This window comes from Contarinia nasturtii, unplaced genomic scaffold (assembly GCF_009176525.2).
Source record: "Contarinia nasturtii isolate CC-2019 unplaced genomic scaffold, AAFC_CNas_1.1 Cnas_scaffold_2806, whole genome shotgun sequence".
Classification (NCBI taxonomy): domain Eukaryota; kingdom Metazoa; phylum Arthropoda; class Insecta; order Diptera; family Cecidomyiidae; genus Contarinia; species Contarinia nasturtii.
Window position 1 is genome coordinate 1,185,678 of NW_022200123.1, and position 21,179 is coordinate 1,206,856.

General features: G+C 35.1%; 1 protein-coding gene across 1 annotated transcript in view; it reads left to right on the forward strand.

Annotated features, from left to right (window-relative positions):
* Positions 1-20,855, forward strand: part of LOC116349228 — a 25,705-nt gene extending 4,850 nt beyond the window's left edge. Inside the window, exons 3-5 of the mRNA XM_031780567.1 lie at positions 17,907-18,239; positions 18,470-18,662; positions 20,018-20,855. Of these exons, the coding sequence (XP_031636427.1) occupies positions 17,907-18,239; positions 18,470-18,662; positions 20,018-20,521 (1,030 nt within the window). The 3' untranslated portion in view covers positions 20,522-20,855. The remainder of the gene's footprint in view (positions 1-17,906; positions 18,240-18,469; positions 18,663-20,017) is intronic.
* Positions 20,856-21,179: the final 324 nt, after the last annotated feature.

Consider the following 21,179-nt stretch of genomic DNA (forward strand, 5'->3'; position numbering starts at 1 on the left):
AGAGAGAGAGAGAGAGAGAGAGAGAGAGAGAGAGAGAGATGGAGAAAGGATGAAAAACAGGCAAACATTTTTCCTATTCACTGGAGACACCGAAGTACACTATCGATCGATGTGAATCTGCTGTTTGTTTATTGCTTAAGTATTTGTGTGTATTTTTCTCTGTCGTTGTTTAAAAGCCAATAAGATTTGATTACATTGTGCAAACTATCATGCAGCCTATTATCTATATGTTGTCTGTTTTGATGTGTTTTTCTATCTTCTTCTTCTTCATTTTATTTTTAACAATCAAAGCAATTCTCGAGCGATGGCAATCAAAATACAACAAAATAATCAATAGAATTGCAAAAAAATCGGTGTGCATCACATTTTTTCCTCTTCATTTTCTATCATCATTAAATATGTTTTGTTTTGTGTTCGTTTTTGTTTGCGATTATTTGGCGCGCTTCAAATGAAAATATGTAGAGATATGCAGAATTGTGTTGTTGGTGTCGCCGTCGTGCGACTTACATTCTTGTTGTTTGTGCGTTTCATGGCACCACAATTCGCAAGATGAGCACACAAAAAGCAACGAGCTGCATAAAGTAATCACATGTCAGTCATTTGGAGTGTGTTTCTCTCTCTCCCTCTCTCTCTCCATCAGTTTATTGCCCAGTTTTTCAACTCTCCATCATAAACCATAATAGACAGTCTATGTTTTATGTATCCGCGCGTCGATGCTTAGAACGAATGGATCAGCAGAGGCGGATTTGTTCTCACTCTGGATAGACTGGATAGATCTCAATCAGTGATCGTTTTCTATTCCAATAAAGTTTGCGTGAAACATGGTTATTATTTCCAATTATCGAAATAACCGCACATCATAGTCACACAGTCAGTGGTAGTTGTGAGAGAGAAGAAAAAACATAATAAAATATAGGTGTTTTTAATGGCTTCTTTTAATTTCAACTTGATTTAACCTTTCTGCAATCATATTTTTTCTGGCTATATATTCTCAAATGAAAACATTTAAAAACAATTAATATTGTCACAGACACAGCGATAAATCGATTGAAATGCAAGAAGGAGAAAAACATATATAGAGAGATAGAGAAGGAGATAAGTAGATGATTTGGTGATGGAGAAAGACAGAGTAAGCAAGAGAGAGAGATGAAGCCAGCGAGAATAAGGAACTCTTGACCCACTTAATCAAACTCTTTGTCGACGTGCAAAAGTTCATAAAACAATTTTACGCATTCCAATCTCTCTTTGAAGCTCTTTAAAAACAAGCATAAAACTGAATTCTCATAAATCATGTGTGGTTCGCGTTTTTCTTATTCCGTAAATGCCAATATTTTTTATTTGTGTGGAAATGTGTTAGATGCGAAGAGGCGACTCGATAAAATACACACATAAAACTGAGCAAAAAAAAAGAAAAAATACTTGAACAATAATAAGAAGACAAGAAATATAATCGCAAAGCCATTGCGTAAACCATAGTTCGTAAAATAGATTTCGGTTTGATGGTGAATATACACGGTTGGATTGGTTGACGCGGGCGAGAGAAAAAAACGCAGGCGTTAAAGATAGTAAAAAGTTGCAGTTGCCGTGCTGCGAAAATCGATAACATATGTGTTTGAGAAAAAATAAACTGAACAAAAAAATCGTAAATCTAATACACGCTTTTAGCTTCTGAACCCGGAAGATTCACGACGCTGTGCCATTTTATAAAACGCATCTGAATGTCTGAACGAGCAGTACCAAAGTGCCATTTAAATTTTTTAAACACGTCTCATGCTGGCCGGACAATCATTTTTCATTTCGTGGTTGAGCATCGAGCCGCATGCACATTTCGATCGGCCAAACGACGATCCATCTTCACATAGTGCACAGACACACACACATACGCACCATGAATGACCATGTAAATGCTCGGTCACAACGTCGGCTGGTTTATCTGGAATAAAGTCGATTAAAGATGCTTTCGGGCACCACAAACACATAAATATTTATGAATTACATGCTGGGCATTTGTTCAAATCGAGATTCTTCGTTCGGTGGAAGCAATCCTATTCGTTCAAATATTCTCTTATGAAATTGCTAAATGCGGCAAATCTTTTGAAAAACGGCCACATTTTTAATAAATGAAATTTAGACATTTTTGAAAATTGGATTCGCAATCTCAGCGCGAAACATACATGTCGAATGGCAAACGAAATAAATTATGTCAAAATAAAATGGTACAATGGCAATGGCAAGTCATACGGACGGAAGCATTCATTAATCAACATTGTAAATATAAAAAAAGGTGATGATATTTTTGAATACCGTCATTTACCATTACCGTTTTTATACATTCTACTCACTTTTTCTTACGGTTTTAATTTAATGTCTGCCTGAGTCGAATACGCTGCTGGTTTGAGAAAGAAATCAAAATCAGCATCTAGTTAAGATCAATCACGTTGAAAATTACTCCGATAATTAGCAAATTAATTGCCAATTCCATTGGATTCAACACATCCAACTGTGTTATGCAAGAACATCAAATGTTTATGGACGATAAATGAGCATGTATTATCATCAAAGTCAACATGGAGGGTTCAACATGGAAAAATGGCCATTCCGCAATTATTAGTTACAGATTTAATGGCATCCGCATATAGACTTTATCTAATCGATCGTATCGATGAGTGCCAGTAATCAGTTTAGCACCTTTGCCATTTAATCGTCTAATGAAAATGCAACTCGATTACATCAAACGATCAAAAGCAACGTTCCAGTGTCACTTGGGTCATTTGCACAATAGAAAACGTACAATTCTTAAACCAATTCGAAATTGGTACACCGAAACATTTTCATTCAATTTGCAATTACATCGCCTATCTTATGCTACATCTTATGCAATATATGAATGCACTTTCAATTGGGGTTAATCGAAGTTTACATTTCACATAATTTTATTTGCACGATTATTATCGAATTTAAGTCACAATAATTTCGCTGGTGAAAAATCTATATGATCTTCTGAACTTAAAATCGTGATTTTAAAGGACAACAATTCAACTAGAATGCTCATGATCATCGTCGACGAGCGACGATTCTTTGTTCAAATAGAACATATGTCGATTATTATTGTTGCTTTCAAATAAATGAGAGCGATGAAATTTAAAGGTTCTAAAATTGATGATTGGCGACTTGGACGCGCCTGCGCTAACGTTTAATTCAATTGCGCAGTCTCAGCCCCGTCTCGGTTCGAACCAATCTCGTAATTATTGTTTTCAAATAATTTATTGATGCCGTTAATGTTGGGTGTATGTGGTTGACGTTGGCCAGCCGCCAGTGGCACAATAAATATTCGCGATACAGATCTTCAGGCGATCGGCACCGTCTGCGCCAATAGTGAAATGCATTTATCGCAATAAATTGCAAATAAAATGAATGATTGGTTTATAAATTATGTTTTTTTTTCTTCATTCCGTGTTTGAAAAGTTGGACAACAAACTGATCTTAAAAGATCACGGTACCAAACCGTTTTTATTTTCTGTTGATCGTAGACAGAGGTGCGCACAAGCGATTAATGTTCGTATCATATTGAAACCAGAAAAACTATGGCCGAACGAACGATAAAGTAAAACGATATTGCTAATTAAATTGCAAACAAAATCATGCAGTCGCAATACTTGTTTGACAAGAGCGACGTGAATGAGCGCGTACGATGAACATTTTCACCGGTGCCGATTAATATATTAAACGATTGTTGAGGCGTCACAGAGCGAATGTCAAATTGTATTTTCCACACACCGAAAAATTAAAACGGCGGACGCACTCAAAACGAATATATATTGGTGAAAGCGGTTTTTTGAAATCTAATCTTTTTTAATTTCATGAAATCTAATCCCCAGTAAGATGGAAAACATAACTTAATTTGATTTTAAATCAAATTTTTCAAGATATTTCGATATTGAAGAAACATGCTCGAGTTTTGTCGTAGACGGTGCGGCACACACTCTTCTGCTTATCTCCAGAAGTAGAGTAAAATATAGGACTTACACTCCTTATGCTGGATTGGTTCGAAATGAGAGCTTGTCGTCGTTTGTCTGTGATATCCGTTGCGTTTCAACAGTTCTTTTTTTAGTTTTCTCATTTATAAATGAATTAATTTCATTTGAATAGACGCAGAATGCACAGGGCTTTGAATTTCGTATAAGCACTCACTCCCATTCTATAGTCAAATACATACCGTTCTAATTATTAAGCATATAAAATCATCCGTCATCCATGCACTGTGCATGCATCGCATACGATTGAATGATGAGCTCTTGATGGTTTTTCTTTGCTCACTCATATATTTTCAACAAATCCATTGCAACGGATTTGAAACAGTATATATCGCTCGCGCTAACGTTATAATAATCTTGCGCCGAGTGTGCGTCATTTGTTAATCAAGATTTTGCCTTTCTTTCTCCATTTATCCAAACGCATTATAAGATTTTATTTAAATTGCTTACTGGTTTTGCTTAATTGATTACCAACTGCAAGTCACTGCACAAAGGTGCAAAGTAATTAATTTTACATTCAAACATATTAATTACACTTATGCTTCTGGTTCTGATATGTGAATTCATCTTGCGGCTGAAAGGTTTTTCTTTCTCCATTATATTGCTTTCATGTTTGTTGATTTAGTTCTTTTTCAGATCGCCGGGTTTTTTTTATATTCATTTTCTTGTTCTCTGTATTTGAATCCATTTCAATGAAATACTGACTATGTTCGAGCGCATAGAATGAAGCGTGCAATAAGAATGCAATGCGAATAAATAAAAAAAAAATGCAATTTGTTTGTTTTTCACGTGTTGTAAACAAGCATGGAAAATAATTCGTTCATGTCGACCATTTTTTGTTGTTGTTCACTTCATTCTTTAATATATTTTTTTAGTTGTGTTGTTGTATGCAAATCAGGTGAAACCATGCGTACAACGCGACCAAATTCACCGACACCGGTACACTATGCACCCATTCATTACAATCTTGTGTGTAATTTTTTTACTTTGCTGTCTTAAGATTATAATCACACATATAATATATGCATCGTGTAGTTAGAGCTTTGTTGATTGCTGACTTTAGTTGCGCGTGGCTCGGCAAAGGAGAAAGTAAGTTAAAAGACGGCCAAGAAGGAAAAAAATGCAGCAATTCTTACGCATTTGCGTATTATTTTAGAACGTTCGCATATTGCATCTCCATAAATTTCATTTTTCAATGCGTACACACATCACAGAAATAGCTGGATCAGTTTTTTTTTTCTTCTTCAAAGAAAAACGAGCAACATTTTATGTGAAATTGATGTTTACACACATTTTATATGCAAGCAATGTTAATGAAAAAAAAGAGAAGCGCATTGACAACAAAAAAAAAAAAAACTAACACAAAAATAAGAAAGCTCACTGACTCATTAAATCAGTTGGATTATATTTTATGTACGCACAATGCAGACTTTCATTCTGGTCTGACCGCGCCGTGGCCAATAATCGTACTCTTTTTTTTCATTGTACACGAGCGACCATTCGATTGCATCTGATCTTAACTTGGACAATTTTGCTTTCTTCCTCGTTACGAGTTTGGCATTTGGTTTGGTGAACATCGTATACGGTATGTGAAATAAGAATGCCGCAAGCAATCACCGTAAATACAATAATCTCATAATAAAATATTTTAATAATTATGTTGTTGCGATATACACACGCATTCTTGGCGCTGTGCACGGTATCAATAGTGCGGATCATCCGTTTTTAACTTAATTATTATGGTTTGATGCTCGATTCGATTTGATGATCATCGCAAGTTAGAAAAGAAAACAAAGACCATTCCAACTTAAATTGGCCTGATGCAAAGAGAAACTATCATTGAAATTGTTGTATATTGTCTCTAATATCTCTCTGTCTATTAACTCCGAAAAAAAATATCTTTAATGGCTCTATTAATGCTGTCGTATTCGATATATCAATTTGTCTGATTCGATGATGTTCACGAATCAAACTTGAGACGCAATAATAATACATCAGTACCAATATTTATCATTAAATTACGGTTGATACCGAGAGATAGAGAGAGGAGAGAGAGAATCAGTTTATCAGTTGTGATGCGTGATCAATGTGTAGCGTATTCGAAAGCAACTGAGTTAATTAGCGTGGCTTAATCGGTGGTCGCCGTTAATTGGATATCATTAGTAGCTGATAGTAAACAACATTAAATACATACTATGTTGTACCGTCGCAATCACTTCATAATTGATTTGAAATGTGAAAGAATCAATCGTCAAAGCGACTAGCACATTCTCTAAATAAACTCACTCATCAGAATTCGAAAGGAAAAGTTTATTATTCTTTTCAATTTTTTTTAATGAAATGAAAATTTGAAGAAAAAAAGATACATTTTCAAAAGAAGAAAAAAACCGTTAGTGAAATAGAATTCAATTGAGTGATTTTGAAAATAAACAAACAAAGATTTTACCGTTTTGAAATAATAAGATTGGCTTTGTTAAGTTTGTTCAAAGTTTTGAATGAAACGACAATAAATTAATTGGATGATAAAAGAACGGCCACAATAAAAAACGATTTAAATGTTTAATAATAGTCATCAGTGATTATTTATCGTTACAATCCGCCATCAGTGAGATTAAGATGTATGTTTTTTTCAAATAGTTCTTTTGAATAGATATTGTTTCAAAAGACGATGTTTTCATAGAGCTTTGACATAAGAAAGGAAGTTTTGTGACTTGAGATTGAACAAAAATTGAGTTTTTTTACTCAAAATTGTGAATTTAGAAAAATTGTAATATTATACTACACTAGTTCTACCTCATTCGCAAGAAATCACCCATAACCATAATCACCCAGAACCATAAAATCCCCTGCTGGTTTTAAATCGTAATAAGTTTTGTTCTGAAAGTCCAACACATGTTCTTTTTTCCTCTCTGTCACACCACTGGATATTTCTTTCACACAGTATCAATCGAATGAAAAAACTCAGTGTACCAAATATATCGCGCAACATTCCATTCTAAATGTGTCTATCGCGATGGTCCGATCGATGCGATGTGCGATCAGCAGGTTTGCATTAATTTTTTTCCTGCAATGGCACGGGATGGCCAAAACCAGCTCGCATAAAAAAAACGTTGCAAGAAAATAGTCGGCTGTCATCGTAAACACAAACCTTTAACACCTTCTTCTTGCTCCATATATACAATGCACACACTGGCCGAGTGAATATCATTTTAAAAGATCAGTTACATGATGATGGTTGACAACAAACACAAACCAGCAGTCAATGCAATTGAGTGTCAGCCCGGCCACTCTTAATACAATTCAATATGCGCGGAATGCACTCGTCTGTGATATGTGGTGAATAAATGTAGCGGAGAGTTCATGCACGTCTTATTGCGTGATGATAAAGAACAGAGAATTTCAATATATAGGACAAATGACATATTCAACTGTAGATTGTTGTTGTTGTTCCGATTACAATTCTTTCACCGCATCCCATGACAAAAAAAGAGCATTGAACAAAACAAAGATAAAAACAGGCAAACTCTATTAATAAGAGATTATGGTTGAATTAATGATGCGCACGCATATAGTATACTATGTTGCAGCATGTGAACGATTGCGAATGTCTACTTTTGTCTATTGTCACGTTCTTTGGGTGCCATATGCCATTTTGTTGTGGCGTACGCGCATACAATAACTGCCACAATGTCATTTTCTCAAGCACGGCAACTTAATCCCATTGCAAATAAATTTGTTGTTTTGTATTACAGTTTGAAATGCTGGTAGATTGAGACCAACACACATTCTCGAAATGAATGAAGAACGAAAAATGATAATAAAAAGAATCCGCAGAATGTTTGTAAATGTATTCGGGCGCACAAATTAAATCCAAAGACAATTTTGCATTGTTTTCGATAAATCTGTGTCAAATGTCTTTTTTTTCTCTGGCAAAACATATATTGTATGCATTGTGTCTTCATCAGTGCTATCGAACTTTTTCTTATATTATTTCATTCCGAATGTGAAGCTTTCAAATATTTTACCCACTTTGCAAGAGCACTCCAACTTTGAATTCCAATCGAACGAAAAGTGGAGAAAAAAGTAACACGCCACAAAAATGTACCCGACTTGCACGCGCTCAGTTTTGATGGCAAATCGTTTGCATTCTTCGTATTACTTTTTTCCGCTTCTCTCTCTCTCTCTCTCTCTCTCTCTCTCTCTCTCTCTCTGTCTCTCTCTCACTCTATCTGGGTGTATTTTCATTTTTTTTTTTCCATTGAGTATATATATGAGCAATGATGCAGCGCCACACTGAATTCAAACATCAACTCGATGTGCTTTTCGCTCATGTCGTTTCGATTGAATGAGAAATTGAATGCCAAGCAACACAAGCATCGGGGAGAGAAAACTTCATTTAAAATGTTGCTTTTTCCGTTTGCAATTTTGTAATAAATAAATCACTTTTCGTCTAAAACTTAATTTATTTATAATTGCTTGTTGTTGCACTCAAAATGCATTCTCATTAGAAAATTAGCAGCCGCAATTTTTCGTTCAACATTCAATTCTCATAAATATCCGAGTGAAAAGCGCGCACGAACAAAGTACAACCAAATACGATTGCAAATGAAACAGTGAGAGATGGTTTTATTTGTAATTTATTCGTTTTGATTTGACGTCGCACGTAAACTAGATCAAATTTGTTTGGATGTTGAGTCTTAAGTTCCATGATGTTAAGTATTCAGTGTGTTAAAAAATGCGAGCATGCATATCAATGTCTGAGTTTGTATATTTTTTGAGATGGCAGCTACAGTGTTCTATGATGCGATTGGCGCGTAAAATGTATGTGAATTAAGATAATGGAAAGATGATGTTCGAAATAGATACTGTGTGATATAGCTCCACAATCAATGGTGGTGTGCAGGTTTCGCAATGCCCACCATTACACCAGTTTCCATAACCGCAATGCGTCAATGAAATCCGATAGATTGGAAATGTTTTGTTGTTGTGCGAAAAAGGCGCGAAGAAAACCAAAAAAGGAACAAGCACCACGGCGATTTTTGCATGCAACAATTTGAAACTTTCAAACATTTTGTGCAACGCATGAACTACTCCGGCACACACAACCGCCATGATCTCAAATTGCACGTTCGACAAAGAAGAAGAAAATGATGATGATGAGAAGAGAAAAAAACAGAGAGAGAGAGAGAGAATCATCAACCAAAAGAAATAAATAATTAGCAATATGTCATGTTGGTGAACGTGTGTGCACTGAACGATTCGAATATAAATTGCACCTAATATGCGATCTTTATCATTCATTTAGAATGTGAAAATGAAAGAAAATATCTATATATAAAAAAACACAACAGAAAAAGTGTGTTTGTTTATGGTCACAAAGCTGCAGCTGGAAATAGAATCGCGCGAAAATAAAATACGGAAAAAAACGCACATAGACAGAGATTGAATTGTGAATTTCGCCATGAATGCAATTCGTCTCGATTTCTTGCGGCTAATCATTTGGAATAATATGCAAATAGCATAATAACACTTTGGAATGAATGGCGTAAAAAAATCTACATTATTATTTTCACCGCTTCGGGACATTAGACATTGACATTGGGACACACAAGACACAGCACATATAAATTGATCTTCATTTCTTTAGTTTTTTTTATTTTTATCTCACATTTCGAATTCTTTTCATTCATTTCATCGATCGAATTGAATGTCGATTGCGAAACAACGAACAAAATGTTCAAATGATGCATTGGTTTTGCGGTTGTGGGTTTTCATCTTTGCATGTAAACACGCAATATACATTTTTTTTATATTTCATTTCCAACTTTGATATACGTGTATTTGTCTGTGGCCGAGTGTGTTGGATGGATCGATGCGTTTCACATTCATAACATTAAACTAATTCTAATTCCAAATGAAAATTGACCATAAAATCGTTGCGCATGCCAATTAAGCCATTAGGCTGCAAGGTAACTCATCTCACTTTTTACAAAAAGTGTCCGCCCAATCCAATAAATATTGATTCAAACTGACTGTGTTCGATTTCAATGATCCCGAAAAGATCAATCAACTCTTGCGTGCCAAAGTCTATATGCGTATGATGAGCGAAATGAATTTGAAGAGAGAAAAAAAATGGTTAAAGCTCAAAAATGCACGGCGTTGTTTAAAAATAGCAAAGCATACACAAAAAAGAAATGCAATGTTCATTACAGAAAAAAAAACTCATCGCTAAAAATATATGCATCGGATGCAATAATTTCCAATTTGAGTCACTAGAATCAAATTGTGTAAATAAACACATTTTCTACTGAACTGCAAACCTGTATAGCAGCGAGAGCGCGCGTTCGCACACAGAATAAATAAGCATATATTGTAAATTGTAAACTGTAAACAAGGTAAGCAACTGGACATGGAATGAACAACAGCAACAAAAAAAAACAATAGCCAGCCAACCTCTTAATGCCATTATATGGTAATAAAACCATGTACGATAATAACGTAACGTGATGATGATGATACCTGCTGCTATTTCTCATTCTGGCTGTTGTCGATGATGCTGCTGCGGCTGCTGCTGCACACTCAGTCGAACACATTTTTTCTCGCGTGAAACGTAGTAGCCAGGTTAAGTTTGTGCGTAGTCCATGTTGTTCTCTTAAATTCTATACCTTGTGCAATCTGCTCCTTTTTTATTTATTTATTTATTTACTTTTTTTGTTGTCTGTTTGTTCTGATGAAAGAATGATGGGATTGTACACAATACGACGAATCGGTGTCATGATGTAAGCGCTCACAATATATATATCCATTTTAAGTTGTGATTGCACCGCTCTTAATATTGACTCAGCGATTATATTTTCGAAGTGACAATATTTTTTCATTTAAACAGATAATGTCACCAATGAACAACCTCCGCCACCATTTTCATATGTAGATAATAAAGTCATGTGCATTTGCAGTCGAAACGCGGTTGCATACATCGATCTGATTTTGTATGGAGTGCTGAATATATTAGATGTGCGTGCCATTGTCTCGAACAATTTGAGCTGTTAATTTTCCAACTTGTGTCACAATGATGGCCATTTTTTTTGTTGTCGTTCGCGGTTGTTCCATTCTCTGTTCGTCTTGTAATCGAGGCAATCAGCCGTCGTTCTTTTTTTTTTGTTCTCTGATTCAATAAATTGCAATTCTCTGCATTTTTGTAAGTTCTAATCAAGTAAAAATGCCTACTTTTTGTTTGTTTGTTTTACCACAGCATTGACAAGACTATAATAAACGATGCGTAGTGAACGTGCCATAAATGGGCTTTTTGCAAGAGATTTTATTTATGATTTCTTTCACATGGGCATTTTGTTACCTAACTAAAATACACGTATCGCGGTGTTCTGAACACCTTTTTTTTGTCTTGCTATTGGTTGTTGTATCATTCACAAATATAGCATTGGCAGAGAAACGTTTGCATTTCAATTGTTTGCAGAGATTGAGAGCTTTTGCCATTTTCAAAGCACTTACCTTTTTTTTGCATCCATCGTCCTCTATTGATGGACATTGTCCATAATAATACACACAACATTTTCACACAATTCTCAAAGAATTCGTTAGAATTTGACCCAATTCCAAAGCACCCAATGAAACACTTTGAAAGCGGGTTTTGCTCGATTCAACACCAAAAAAGTAAATTACTATTCGTATTCGAGAGATGAGATTCATCATCTCATTAGTAAAAACCAAAGCGGAACAAAGTGTGCTATCGGCACAGCAATCAGCAGGACATTTCGCATTCGATGTGTGCGAATTTTCATCCGTTGCCAACGGAAAAGTAAGAGGCTAGATTACAACAAAAGGTGTTCAACTTATCCAAATATCACGGTAAATAATGGCCATAAATTAAATCACAGCGTATAAAAGAAAATATTAGCCAAGTGTGCAAAATTGCGTGCCCGCAAAAGACGTTACTGTCAGGTGGCTGGGTAATCATCGCAAATAAAGCGAACGAACAAAAAAACCATAATACAGAATTGACGTATACGGCTTAATCAAATTACTAAATGCGCAACGTCTTGTGCAGATTGTTCGCATAGTCTAATGTTGATTTCTCCGTTTCAAACGGTTATTGATTCGACTACGATATCATATGATAAAATGATAGCACATGCGATTGCACGAAATGTACGCAGAAATTAACGGTTATTTTGTACGCTGAAATACCACATAGATGATGCGGTCAGCACCATTGTCCATGCCAATGGATGTGATGGGAGTAAAGAAGACACCAATTCTCGATGATGATTCGCTTGAAAATGTCTGAAATACAAATGCAATGACACACCGAACAAACTCCAAGCAAAGTCAATGAATCATTGGAAAAACAGAAATTTTATTATCTGAAAGTGGTTACAGTGGTGATGATCTCACGCTTGAATGAATTACGATATAATGCCGGATATAGGTATATTCACCCACAAACTCTTAGACAACGTTTTTTTCAAATATATTATCACAAATCAAAAATTTCAATAATTTTTTATCTGCATGTGGTCTTTTCCGGTTTACACGAGCATCTTTCTTGTCAAATTGTCGAGATGATATTAAAATGCAGCAGAACACACTGACCGAACGGAATTCGTTTTCTGCATCGAATAATTGAAATCAGTTTTAATGGCGATGGGACGATGGCGAGAGATAAGTTGAGTGGATAACGGCGGAACGAAAGGAAACATATATACACTTGGATCGAGTGATAAAAACGTGTTTTTTGTGACTTTAAGCCGGCCAAACAGCCTATTACCAACCTATTGGTTTTCACTTCACATGATTCATAATTGAATGTTTGGTGTTGATTATAACGATGTTCGACGATGATTCGATGTTTGAACCGTGAGCAAAAATAGTCCGATTATATGGAAATTTTATTTTATTTTCGCTGGAGAATTGATTTCACTCGGTTGCGACCATTAAATATAATATGTTTGCCATCGAAAATGATATCTGCTTCGACTGGATTAACGCTGTTGCTGCGTAATAAAATTGCAATTATGCTAATCACTTAAATGGACGATTAAAAGCAACAACAATGAATATTTTTCTCAAGCATTTTTCTTCTCATTCAATTTCGTGATGTATTCAGATACCAATCACCCAAAATGGAAGATGGGCCTTTTCAAAAAAAAAAAAAACTGTTCAGAACACGTGCATGACAGAATAACATGTAATTATCTTCAAATTGATTGTTGCTCTTCGGAGGGTCTATGCATATGCCATTCAGAAAAAGTCAAAATAAAAATAAGTGCTTACAACTGTCAATCATTCGATGGTGCTCACTCGAGGCTCATGCCAACTCTGGAAGAATTCGACGAAAAAAAACAGTTCTTTACGCATGCGAAACGCCACAATTAATTCTTGGACAAAAAATAACAAAATCAAATTATGTATTACGAAACAGTCGAAAAGAAAAAAAAAATTCTGTGTTGAGTGATGAAACCGAGAAGACCACCAAAATACAAAGTATCGGCGACGTTGTGTGTTCACGTGCGAAAATAAAAGCAAACCGAAAAAAAGTCATTTTTCAGAATTCAATTTTCGAATCGAATAGAATGGCGCAATGAAAATTATACAAACCGCTAAAAGTGTTTTCGTTCATTGTGTACGAAATGAACATTAGGTTGGTCAATATGAAATTGTCTATTGTCAAACGGTAAATGTAGTATTCACTTACATATTATAGATATGTGGTTTAATTGTTTATTTATGTTTTGGTATTATTTATTTACGGTATGCCAATGCGTGTGCCAACTAATTTGGCGGTGAAGCACCGTTATTGCTCTCTGATGATTGAGTCATAAAACTTTATTGAAAAATACAAGGCAACGAATCACCATGAACAAATTGGTACACGTAGTAGCATTCGAGATAGAACAACAAGTGTTTTTGGCAAAAATGTCTTAAAAATGACCGAAAGTAGTACCCTTTTTTCAATTTTATTTTGTTTTAAAGAAAATTCTAAAAATAAATTGTTTTGATAAAAAAAATATTGTTCAATAAATTGCCAATGTTACTTCAAACTTGAATAATTAACCGTAATTTTGATTACGAAGTAAACTGAAATAAGTCTGAATTCTCATAGGTAACCGTTTTAAATGCTATGCTATCTAAAACTGATCGCTCAAACTATAGTTAACTATAGCAGTACGATGCAATGAGCGTATTATTATCATCATCAATAAGCTCGAGCATATTCTTATTCAAATCTTAATTCACTGTTTCGAATCTAATGGTTGCCACCACACGAGTTCGAATTCAAAATGCAAAAGAATAAACTGAATTCAAATGTAGAAAGTTACGTGGAAAGAACTGAGAAAGAAAATAAATTCACGTAAACTGAAAACACTATGGCTGTCTTGATGAAGCGAAAACAATGGAACATTTACGAAATGCGAACAACAATAATAATAACGAAAAAAAAGTGTGTGAATTTTCTTGTAGAAAAATCAGAAGAAGAAAATAAAAATGTTACTTGACTGAATCTGTTCAATGCGCGCACAATGCCAATGAAAACATTTTCACAGACAAGATTAAAGCGTGGCTGATGGCGAATGGTGAAAGAAGAGAGAAGAATTGTGCTGTGCTCAGAATCATTAGCATAACAAATTGTATGCGATCGGCGACCTTGTAACTAGCGCGAGCGAATTGTTTCCAATACCATTCAATTTTTAGTGTGCGAGAGAGAGGAGAGAAGCGCTGTTGTTTTTGCTGCTGCTGCTGCTGACGATGACGATGATGATGCTCTATGTGTATTACCTAATGTCTGTTAAATAAGCGCGTACCTCCTGCCATCAATTGTGGCAGTTTAGTTGAGATATTGTTACCGATCATGGCAAATTGATCGTTTCACGTTTATTTTTTTTGTCTTAATTTTCTGTTGATTTTATTCGATCGTTGGACGGTGTGTAGGTCCGTATGTGTTGTCGCATTTCGATAGCTCTTCGATATTTTCATTGTGTATTCATGGTGTATAATGCATATTCGTTTTTTTTTGCGCATGTTTATATTATGCGACTGGCGGCAAAATCACGGCCGACTGTATGTTTTTATTGCTGTGCGCTGGACCGTGTTCATTCGATCGTACGTCGTCGTTGTTGTTTTTTTTTTTGCTCTTGCAATTGCATGCAAGAATCGCGTTTGCTTCATTTGGGCAGGCAGCAATCATTTTGTTTGTACTGCGTACAATCGTCTCATTTTCTTTAAAATTCAATTCCAACGTTTTTACATTGCGTGCTCACCACTATTTGAGAAGTTTTCTTATCGTCGTTTCATCCATTATGTATGCAATGAACTAGACACACACTACTCTGGTTGAATAGACTCCTCGCGAAACTCGCGACTGGCGCTATAAGATTTGTCAGCTAACTTTTTTATTATAATACTCAATTCACCGACACACATAGACACTCGAGCACATAATACAATGTTCAAAACATGTTATTCAAATGAATGTAAAACTAACGCGCGCGCACACACTCACTCTTTTTGTGTTCTAAGTTCGTGGCGAAGACGACAGATTTTATCCATTTTCATTCATTCTTGCCGATTCTTGCATTTAATTTGATTCTATTTATTTGAACAGCGTTTTTCATTGTTTGCTTAATTTCCATCGCATTTGAAGTGGGTGGCTTCACCGTACCGTTTAATTGAAATGACATTCAATTTTACAGACTATAATTTGCATTCATTGATCTGATCAGTGAAATTCAAATCAACAATTTACGCAAAAATGTATTGATTTCAATGAAATCGCCGACACAAGAAATCTCCAATTACATGGGTGAAATAAATGTGGTTCGAATTTTCATGTAAAATTACACTGTAATAATATTATATATTTCTTTTGTGAAATAAAACACCTTGTTTTCTATAAAAAATGTTTTGTATCAGTATGTAAATGAGATGAAACTTATATTTTATTAAAGTTTTAGAATCGAATTCGATTTTATGATAGACGTGCCCCATCAAAACGGCATCGAGAAACGGAAACGATCAATGATTACCTAATATATTCATCCACCTTTTCGTTGTAAAACCATGACACCGACGGTGACTGTATTCATTTCAAGCCTGTAAGCAAAGGGCCATAAAATGCCATTTTAAACGATGTAGAAGGAACGGAGCGTTGCAATGCATTTTTGCTCTGCACTGAATTGTACAAGAAGGATAAATGTAACTCATAATTCATGCTCTTTGGATATGGGAAAAAAAGTACGTGCTTAAAATGTCGTTGTACTAATGAAGAGACGAGAAGAGACTATGAACAAATAAATTCGTATACAGAAATCTAAAGACTGGAAGCAAACGCATTAATTAACGTTGTCTGACTACCGGCGCAACAGAATAAGCGCACACAGTTTCTTTATACTTGCTGAGAGATCAGTGACAAGCGCAGGAGTAATCATAGACTCATTACGATGTTTTAGAAGAAAAAAACCGACAGAAGTGGATCATGTTCATATTTCATATGTTTAGCATAGAACACATCTATTCTACCTGTCAGAACCGAACGATCATTCTCTATTGGAATATACACAACCAACAATATCGATCGTGTCTTAAATCAGAATTATGTAGAATACTTTGAGAAAGATATTTAAGAAAAGAATTTCAAAAAAACTACATCGGAGAATGAACACAAACTGAAAGAGACGCGCATAAAAGCAAATCGAGAAATAAAATGGAGAAATGAGAGCGCGCGAATACGTGCATAAATCAAATAGACAAAGAGAGAGCAACAGATTGAGGTAGAGAGAGAGAGAGACGCGTCGCTCTACGATATGTAAATATGGTTAAACGCTTGTCGGCCGAAAGACGTATTAATTCATCCATGTGTTTTTTTTTTCGCTTTCTGTTCAGTTATAAAGTACATTATTTGATTGTTATTGTTCCTGATGTTTTCTTCATTTATAACTAGTAGTAGTTGCTCTTGAACTGATCGTCATTTAGTCGGAATTATGGCTTTTAAATGGAAATCACTATAACAAACACACCAAACATAAATGTTACATGAAGCAACCGTGTTAAATATAACCGAGAGCGAATAAGAAGAAGATAAAATTCAGCAGACAAGGCACACAGAATGAGCAGATCAGAACAAATTATCTGTCAGTAAAATTGTGTATATTTTAGGTTGATTATTCTCTCTCCCTCTCTCTCTCTCCCGTTCACTGTGTTGTGCGTTAATTGCATTTTATGTGCGGATTTATGGCGATATACACACTCCGACAAGCGTCCATCAACGCACAAGAATGCGTACACAAACCGACAAAAAAAATCCGAAATATTAATATCTTTTCATTTATGTTATTTACGGTTTCGCCATTTTCGTTCATTCTTTCGGTCAAACCGTCATGAAAATAAATTGAATTTTAAAGACTCTGAAAACAGTTCGTTTTATTCTTGTGTTGTTTTCGTTTGTTTCTTCGGCCGCAATTCGATATGTATTCAAGAACAATAAATTGAAAATGTCTCGTAATTATGGTGATATGGGAATTCTCCATTCCAGGTGGAATACACTCACCGGCAACACATAAATCGACGAATAACGGCCATTGTTTGAATTGACGAAATTACCGAAACGACAGAGTTTCAAGAGTGGAATTTATCGCATCGAAAATTTAATTCTTTTTTTGGGATAGGAACACAAAAAATCTTAAATAATGCCATTTATATAAGCTGAAATGCACACTTCCATAAATCGATTTTAGTTTCGAACATTTGTTTCCCTTGATACCGATCTTCTCTTTCACCTTTAACTTTCTTTTATCATGACATTACACTTCACTTTGAATTATATTTTTAAATTCAATTTTCCCATTTTTTTCATTTCAGTTCGGTATTTTTAATGTTTACACTGGCCGTTGCGGCTGCACCACCACCATCATCATCAGTGGTATCACCACGTCCATCGCCTACACCGCGTAAATATCGAGATTCAAAAATCTCGCGAATACAACCATACGTGCTTGCCGACTCGCAAACGGCACCCGCTATTAATTCGTACAATAGTTTGCACAGCGAAAAAGATTCCACCATCAAATATTACCATGCAAATAAATTTCTTGAAAAAAATCATGGCCATAAGAAGTTTGGCTTTGACAAAAAGAAAGTCTCATCATCAGCATCGGCATCATCGTCGCCATCATCAAATCATGAGCTATTCAAGTAAGTGTGATTCTGATTGCTAATAAATGCCCAATGATAACATCGGACTAGAGTTTTATAGAATAGAATTATGCTTTTCTACATTCATTCGTGTTTGCGTCAGCGCATCACCAATTTTAATTTGAATCGTAAAAGAGCGATTTTCGAAAAGTAATAATAATCATTGATTTTTCTTGTTTTCCGTCTCTCTCTTTTTCTATGTTTTCACGTCTTTTGATTGTGGTTGGCAGGTCTTTGGGTTTAGCAAAAATCAAGACACCACCGGGTCATCACCGCAAACGTCTTGCCGTTGAATCATCACGGCATCATTCACGACCGGATGACTCACATATGTTTATCATAAAATTGCCTCCGAATCCATACTACTATGCCAATACGAATACGGCACAAAACAAGAACGGTATCGAAGAGAAAAATCAAAAGGTAAGACCATCTTAAGAACGTCAAATTTCAACTTACGACATGTTTTGAATGCATTCACCGAAATTGGCTTTGGAACAAAAAACCAACATCAAAATGAATCTGATCGTTGAATTGGAATTTCCACAATTTTACGAAACGGTTAAGAACCATCAAATGCAATATATGCCCGAATCGACTAAAAATAGCAGCACTTCTGAACTCGAGCAAAAACGAAAAATTTCCTTATCAGGCGAAGCGCATCGCTTGCGCACAATATACAAGAATACAAACAAATCGGCAAGAGCAAAAAGTAAAAGATCGCTAAATATTTTTTTTATGAATTTATTATGCATGAAACGTTGATATGTGATGCTGTTGTACGCTGTTATTAAGAATGCATAATTGGCGTCCTTGTTGTGGCGTGTGTCTTCTTCTTATTATTCCACGTATCTCAATAAGTGTGTATCAAATTGTGCACTTTTTTTTCACTTTCAACACACAATTTTACTGATAGCCATCGTTTATTCATACACATTTTAATGTTTTAATGCGCTTTTGCGTTAGCTGTTGAAAGATTGAAGAAGCAGTCGATGTTCAATGTTTTGCTGTTATTACTGAGACTGCCTCTACTACTGCCATTGCTGCTTGTTGAGTTCTTAACGTAATTTTCGTGTCATTTGTTGTTTTTTTTATATACGAATAACTCCTAATGGAAATAAGTGCTCAGTATTATTCTTTTTTTCCCTCTTCATTTTTTAATTCTTGAATGGCTTTTAATTGCGTCAAGTATTTTAATTGTGAAAGAAAGAAAGAAAAAAAAAAACGTACAAAAAATGCCACAAACATAGAAGTGGTTTTTTTTTTCATTATTTCGAAGGAGCTTTGTACTGGTCCGCGCATCGATTAGATTCCATTGTGCGAGCATGTGTGTGTGTTTGCATGAGAGAGTGTTCAATTTAACCAACGCTTTATGTGCATTTCATCCAACTCAATCGATTAGGAAATAATTTAGATAATTTACTAAGCAGATTTCTCATTCTTGTTTCTTTTTTTTTTTTGTCTTTTTTCTGTCATTTATTCGCATTTCTTCCGTGCATCCTGGTTTTTTTACAATGTTCCTGTCTGTGCATCGTATGTGAAATCACATCACAAAATCGTCAACAACCTGTCGACAACGTTTGGCGTTTTTTTTCTTCCTTCACTCCTGCATGGGCACCATCACCTTTTTTTGCTCCGACACATCTGCGTGGATGCAATTTCAAATGTCGTGTTTCAAACGACACGCGAAAAATGTTCTGCGTTTTTTGCTCTCATGTTCTTCCCTCTGGATACAAAACAAAAACCACAACAACATCAACGATCGGTGTATGCAACAGATCTCATCGATGGGTTTCAAATCAAATGGCAAACCTGGCCGTATTTATCATTGGAATTTGCCAGTATTGAAAAAAATGCTCACCAAAGGCGAAAGTACCGGCCGCAAATCATCAAACCTGCGACATTCGAATGATGTAAACGATTTGATTGATATTAAAAATATACCAACGTGGTCAAACCCATGGGATGACAACGAAACACTTGACAAAGCATTCTCCGGTAAACAGCATCGCGGCAATAATGTTGATGTCAATGCATCTCATAGCACCGTTCACATAAATGGCATCGATGATGACTTGAATTTGAAATTGCTGAAGAAAAAGTCACCAACATACTATGCACCGGCCAAACAAAAAAAGAAAGCCACCCAGCACCATGATAGCGGCGCCGCCGTTGCAAAATCAACATCGGATAAATATTTTCCCGGCAATGGAAAACCGAAAAGTTTTTACGTGATCAAGAAAAACGACCATAAACCATATTATCAGAAATTAATCCCATAATTTCATTCTCTCACATTCTGTATGTTTCTCACCTTTCAATCGACACAGAGAAAAAGCGTTTCAATCGCAAGGAATTGAATTCCATTCAAATTACATAGGTATTAGATACATATAAAACAGATTCAGGAGAGGAAGACAGAAGAGAGGAAATAACAAATCTTGATCATTTATTTAATTTATTGAATATATCATTTTCTCATCGTTTTTACACATATATTGCACAATGCTCATGGAAATTGTATGAAGTCAAGCAATTTTTTTTTTATTAGAACAACATACTTTGGACTTTATTCAGCTCTATAGAGTAAAGCAAAACTACTAAATTAAACAAAAACAAAAAAGTAAATATTATAAGTTTAGCGCATCGGACATTTTTTTATAAGAAATTTATTAGATGAATTAAGAGATTCTAAAACAAAACAAAAACAGTCGGCCTATTACTATCAATTAAGTGATGTCATTAATGTTTAAGAATAATAATTTTTTTTCGTTTCGATTTTTACATCCATATGATACGATAAATTGACAATTGTGGACAAATAACATCTTATAATAATTTATATGCATACGAATTTTTATTGCTATTGCATTTTTTCTAATATTTTACACGAAAGACTTTTATAAACACTTTTTTTTTGTAATACAAAATGAGATTGAA